This window comes from Halyomorpha halys, unplaced genomic scaffold, assembly GCF_000696795.3.
Source record: "Halyomorpha halys isolate HHAL.00 unplaced genomic scaffold, Hhal_1.1 Scaffold202.1, whole genome shotgun sequence".
Classification (NCBI taxonomy): domain Eukaryota; kingdom Metazoa; phylum Arthropoda; class Insecta; order Hemiptera; family Pentatomidae; genus Halyomorpha; species Halyomorpha halys.
In genome coordinates, this window is record NW_027116652.1 from 376,059 (window position 1) to 381,787 (window position 5,729).

The following is a 5,729-nucleotide window of genomic DNA, read 5'->3' on the forward strand; positions in this document are numbered from 1 at the left end:
TTCTGTTGCTATGGAAATTAGTATTATATTATTTAGAGAGGAGAATATCAACTTTGTTCCTGCCAAGAATACAACAGTCTGACGAAGCCGTAATACAATCCGGAAAGATCGGACAGTCTTGGCTTTGCCCGTTCGAATAGATTGTCTATATTTTTCCTTTTTCTTTTTCGGTTATTTATAAAACTCTTTAATATTTTGTACTTATCCATTGTTTATTATTGATAAAAATGATAAACTTTTCAATTAATTTCTGGACTGGACAGATTTAGGATTAATATCTCAGGCAACAAAATGCTAAGTGTTATAGCAACTATGGGCAGCATTGCTTACTGCCAATAAAGCATTTATTTCTCTTAATTTGGTATTCATCTTTAACTTTACCTACTTCGTACCTTTTTATTTTAGCTCTGATGAAAACCTGTGTATAAAAATTATGTCAATAAATAAATAGCTTCAACTATTAGTTATTTTTTTTATGTAGTTCAAATAAAATATCCCATAATTTATAAATTAATTTTAAAAATACTTACAAAAATATACTATTATTTATATAATTGTTTGCATTATTTTGAACAAAGGAATTTACACAGAGAGTTACTGGAAAATAATTAAAATAATTGTTGACAGAAAAAAGGACAGGAAATAAATTTTGATTATAAAAAAAACATTCTGATTAATTTATCAAAAAGTCGGTCAGTGATAATGAATTATATAAAGTTGTGTATTGAGTGAATATAGAACAACAAACCAAGGTCTGTTCAATAAAAAAAAAAAAAATTGATTATTCAATATCATATTAAAGAAAGCAACGTAAAATAAAACCTTGAAACCTTGAAAAAAAAAATCTTATCAAATATTTAAAATTGCATTGTATTTAGAAAAATATTAAGGGCAAAAATGCAACCTTCGCTAAGTATGCTAAAAGTGCAAAGTGTGCTAAAATCAAGTTAGTAGGACAACATATTCAGCGTTTAGCATTAAGTGAAGGAAATTTATTTTCAAATTAGAGCATTTTGAAACCGCCTTTAACGCTTAAAAATTAAAATCATTGGGTATACAGTAATAACCAACGGAAAAATTTAATTTAGGGGAGATAAAAACATAAATACTTCGAAAAATTGTATATATCGTTGGAAAACTGATAAATGAAGAACTTTCATGAAATTCCAAATATTATAGATCAGAAATTTATTGCGTGAAAATCTAGCAGGTATTTCCGAAAATTACTATTTTAATTTATGTAGTTTGCTTTTATTGATAAGATCGTCCAACAAAGCGATACTTGCCAATAGATAAAGGCAATATTCTCGAAAAAATCCTGAGCCATAACTTCTCAACTGACATCAATAGAGCATTAAACTCAAACATCACTCTGCAGTTTCAACCTACTTTAACCTAAAGCATACCTAAGATTTAGGCAGAATTAAAAAAAAATTGAGGTGCACCAGCCAACTAAGAGTGGGAAACCCGGATCACATAAATCTAACACCATGGAAGCAAAACCCCACTTTGAAGGCAAACGAACTCTGTCCACTCTGCAAGAGATATTTCGATAATGGTTTGTATCACATCCTCCTACATTGTCCCACATTTAAAGAAAAAAGGCAATATATCTTAAAGCTCCCCACAACCATATCCTGCGACCTACAAAACATCCAAAATATATTGAACATTTACAATGATGTTAAATTGATGACTCTATATTTACGCTGTAACAGCATGTAATAAGTTTAATTTTGTAAGTGGCATGTAAATAGTTTTCGAAGATAATTTATATCTGTACTTATATTACGCTGTGGTTTAATTAAAATTCACATTATTTTAAGTTTAATATAATGAAGCAAAGAATATTACGTTAATAGTTTTGTATTATCCAGTTTGTATATTGTTTTTGTTATGGAGCACTAGACTCAGGTTTTGTTTTATAACTGTATCTTATGTAATACAATCTGTACAAGAATTTGTCTTTCACAAGTAAATATATTCTATTCTAGTCTATACTTGCCAACAAATTGGTTGACATTAATTAATACGGAAATTCATCAGCAATACCGAATATGGTAAGAAGAAGTGAACCACTCTAGAGGTGTTTAAGAAATGATTAGTGTACACTGTCTGTGTAGAGTCTCTTGTTATAAATCTAGTAAGCTACTTCATGGAAGTACCTAGAGCTTATTATTTCAGTGATAAGGAATAAATTGGCTGAAGTAGGTATACAAAAATTGTGAATAATTATGTCAATCATGTCATATTACAATAAATTTATTGCATGACGTAAAACTAACATTTAACCTCCGATTTATAAAAAAAAATCGATTTTGCTCAATGAGGGATGTGACAATGCAGGCGAAGAATTCAGAATTAATCACACAAAATGGCTTGCCGATATCCAAACAGGAAACTGTTGTCATAGATTCTTCAACATATTTCAAATGTCATCGTTCATATAACCATACAATTTCCTAGAATTGCGTTTCTTAAAAAAATAAAATATTTTACAGGTTAATTAAAATGTACGAACAACTAACATTTTCTTATGACTTATAAAATTACTTTTATTTGTTTTTGAATTAAAATACATCTATTATCACTCATAATAACTTGGCCTATTGTACATTTCATAATAATATTATATTCTTACTCCATCCTCAGAGATTTAAGAAACATAAAAAAAAAACATTTTCTATGACCAAAAAAGAAAAAATATTTGTGTTCGTATATTTAAGATTGTCTTTTTTAATTTGATCATTGGAACCAAATTAAACAGATTATTTATTGAAACAATGTCAACTAGTAATATGTTACTATGCAGGTGAGCAAAGTTCGACAAAACAATATAAGCTACACGATATGCTACACTATTTGCTTGTATTGTTGCTAAAGTTACATCGGGTAGTTGTTCAGACTTTATGGCAGTATCCTCCTGAAATTAAAAAAAAAAATTACTCTAGGAACAAAGCTGTAGTTACATAATAACAAGAGTAAGGCTCTGTTCTGAGGCTTCAGAAGCCTAATAGGAGACATGCAACTAATCTATGAGTGCAAAATTGAAGTCAAATATCAAGTATATATATATATATATATATATGTGTGTGTATGAATGTATTTATATGTATGTGTGTGTGTGTGAATGTATGTATGTGTATGTATGTTTGTGTGACAATGAATGTACATGTATGAGAATTTTTTTAGCTCCGGTCGTAGTCCTAACATGTCAGTGGAAATGGGTCCGTTTCAGTTAATAATTGAATTTTTTATGATAAAGACCCATTTTCTATTTTTATAATAATGTATATTAAATATAGATTAAACAAAATATATGGCCAGCAGTACAAAGGGGAGCAATTTCGGTGATAAAGATGTAGGAGGAAATACATTAGAACAGGTGAATAGGCTCATAATAGACTTCTATGATAACTAGAAAAAACGGAATTGATGAGGAAATAAAACTTGAACCTCGCGTGTTATGTTTAATAACTCAAAAACTAGAATTTATATTACTATTATCCTTCCCAATGTTCTTTACGGATTGTTACGGCGGGTAGGGGTTCAAAAAAGGAACCTTTACTAGCCCAACCGTGAAAAGAAAAGAATAGTCGAATTTTGTTATTTTTGTATTTTTAAATAAGTAAACATAATAAAAACGAACACAAAATATACAACTAGAAACAATAAAGAAAGCTTAAACTATTATAAAATTAAACTAATTGAGCAAAAGAGAAAAAAAGTCTTATTTCACCGGTGATTGGTGGGGCCCCGGTTGTGGTTGTTCTGAGTGGATATTCTCCTGGAAGTAGATCGACAAAAGGGACGTACGTCCCCCCGCCTTGTCCTCTTGGAGGATGAGTTGAAGAAGTCCGCCCGCCGTGGCTAAGATGATTTAGCTCGTGAAGATGGCCAGAATGTTGGCAACTACGAGTGCGTAGTGAGGAGAAAATGGAGAAGATATGTGTATGCAGTGAGACGTTAAGAAGTTGTCTGTCCATTTACAGTTTTAACAAACAACAGAGAGTAGTTGTTTTGTATTTTGACTTAATAAAAATCACATGTTTTAATTATCGATTTGTTGACGATATGTTGGCCGCAACACGGATGCAACGGAAGAACAGAGCCTTTAGGTTTATGAAAATAAAATATTACGTAAAAAATTCGGAGCGAATAACCATGAATTTATAAGGCTGCATAACGCTTAACTGAAAGAACTCCACCCGATTGATATATTTCAGGTTATACTATTGCGGCCAATATGATGAGTGTGTAATGAACGGATTCTTAAAATGTTAATAAACGCTAAACCGACGGGTAAATGTCCGAGGGATAGACTGAAACGTAGAAGGGTGGATTGCGTTAAGACTGATTTAATAGATCATGGTTCGCTATGCCTTTCTTATTAATAATAATAATAATAATAATAATACTTGTTTATATTTCTATTTTCTAACAAACTATATGATATCACTTAATCATTATTCTTCGTAATGCACGTGATTTTTTAATATTACCGATATCAAATATAGTTATCAATAGATTATATCCTATTAATTAATTAATACTCTCACTGCGTAATTAAAAGTTTTTGCCTCTCTGTTTACAAAGCTTGCCTGCGATATGAGAAAAAATTAATTGCTGGATTATTTTTAGAGTAAAAGCGTCTTGGCCACCCTTCAATATACATCTTAAATTTAATTAAAATTAACGACCAACAAAAGACTCAAATAAGTAAATCACTCTTGATTAGAACCAGTCTCAGCTATATCTCTACGCAAGGAACGAAACCCAATGGACTGGACCAGTCTGGCCGGTTCATTAGTAGCTTGAGGGGACCCTTTGCAAAGCGGCTTTATTAAGCTAGGAATTAAAATGACTATCGAAGTAAGTAATTAATTATTATTAACGTTTAATAAAAAAAGTAAATAAAACTTGTACTTACCCTTGAGGTGCGATTCTATCCAAGGCACATAATAAGTGGCGTCGGTTTCGACGGTTGGACTATGTGGATCGCAGGAGGCAGCACCGAATGAAACCAAACCGACCAGAACATACCTGTCCATCTCAGGATCAAGGTAGATGACAGGCCCGCCTGAGTCCCCCTGCAATGGAAAGGCATGATACGATAATGCTGAAGGTGGATGAAATATGTGAAACTGGGGCAGCAAAACTCCAAATTATTAAATAACAATAATTTTCCATTGACGAAAAAAAAGGTGGCGATTGAAAAGGAAAATAAGAAAACGGAGAGAAAAGAAATGAGAGGATTATGTTTTGTAACATTGTTCAGGAAGTTGTATAAGACATGAATTGATTTTTTAAGCAAGTGAGTTTGTCTGCTCAGTCGTCTGAATTGAATAATTGGAAATCAGTAAAGAGCAAATTAGTACCGTACAAGGGGAAGATTTCTCCGTCATTGTTAGCACTGTGAGGATGGAAGTATAAAAGACATAAAGCTTTAAAGAGTTTAAAAGACCAAACATTTACTCGTAATATTTTAGAGCAGTGGTTACCAAACTGAGGTGTCATAAGCGTATGCTAGTTGCGTCGCAAACGAATCCCAGGGTGCCGTGGCGAAAATATTCAATTTTAAAATGATTTTAGAATTTAGAAGTAGAAACCATTCTTATAAAATGGCAACACCAACATCATATTTTTTATTCTGCGTTTAATACTTGTGGGTCATTTAGGCTTAGGATTAAGTACATAATTTAGATATAATTTAATTTCTTGTTTGAGAC

The 5,729-nt window shown here is 31.5% G+C and overlaps 1 protein-coding gene across 1 annotated transcript in view; it reads right to left on the reverse strand.

Moving 5' to 3' along the window:
- Positions 1–2,323: 2,323 nt before the first annotated feature.
- LOC106679425 (chymotrypsin-1) overlaps positions 2,324–5,729 on the reverse strand; it is a 24,127-nt gene continuing 20,721 nt past the window's right edge. The window contains exons 6-7 of the mRNA XM_067053384.1: positions 4,931–5,090; positions 2,324–2,923 (exon numbers count right to left, since the gene is read on the reverse strand). Of these exons, the coding sequence (XP_066909485.1) occupies positions 2,901–2,923; positions 4,931–5,090 (183 nt within the window). The 3' untranslated portion in view covers positions 2,324–2,900. The remainder of the gene's footprint in view (positions 2,924–4,930; positions 5,091–5,729) is intronic.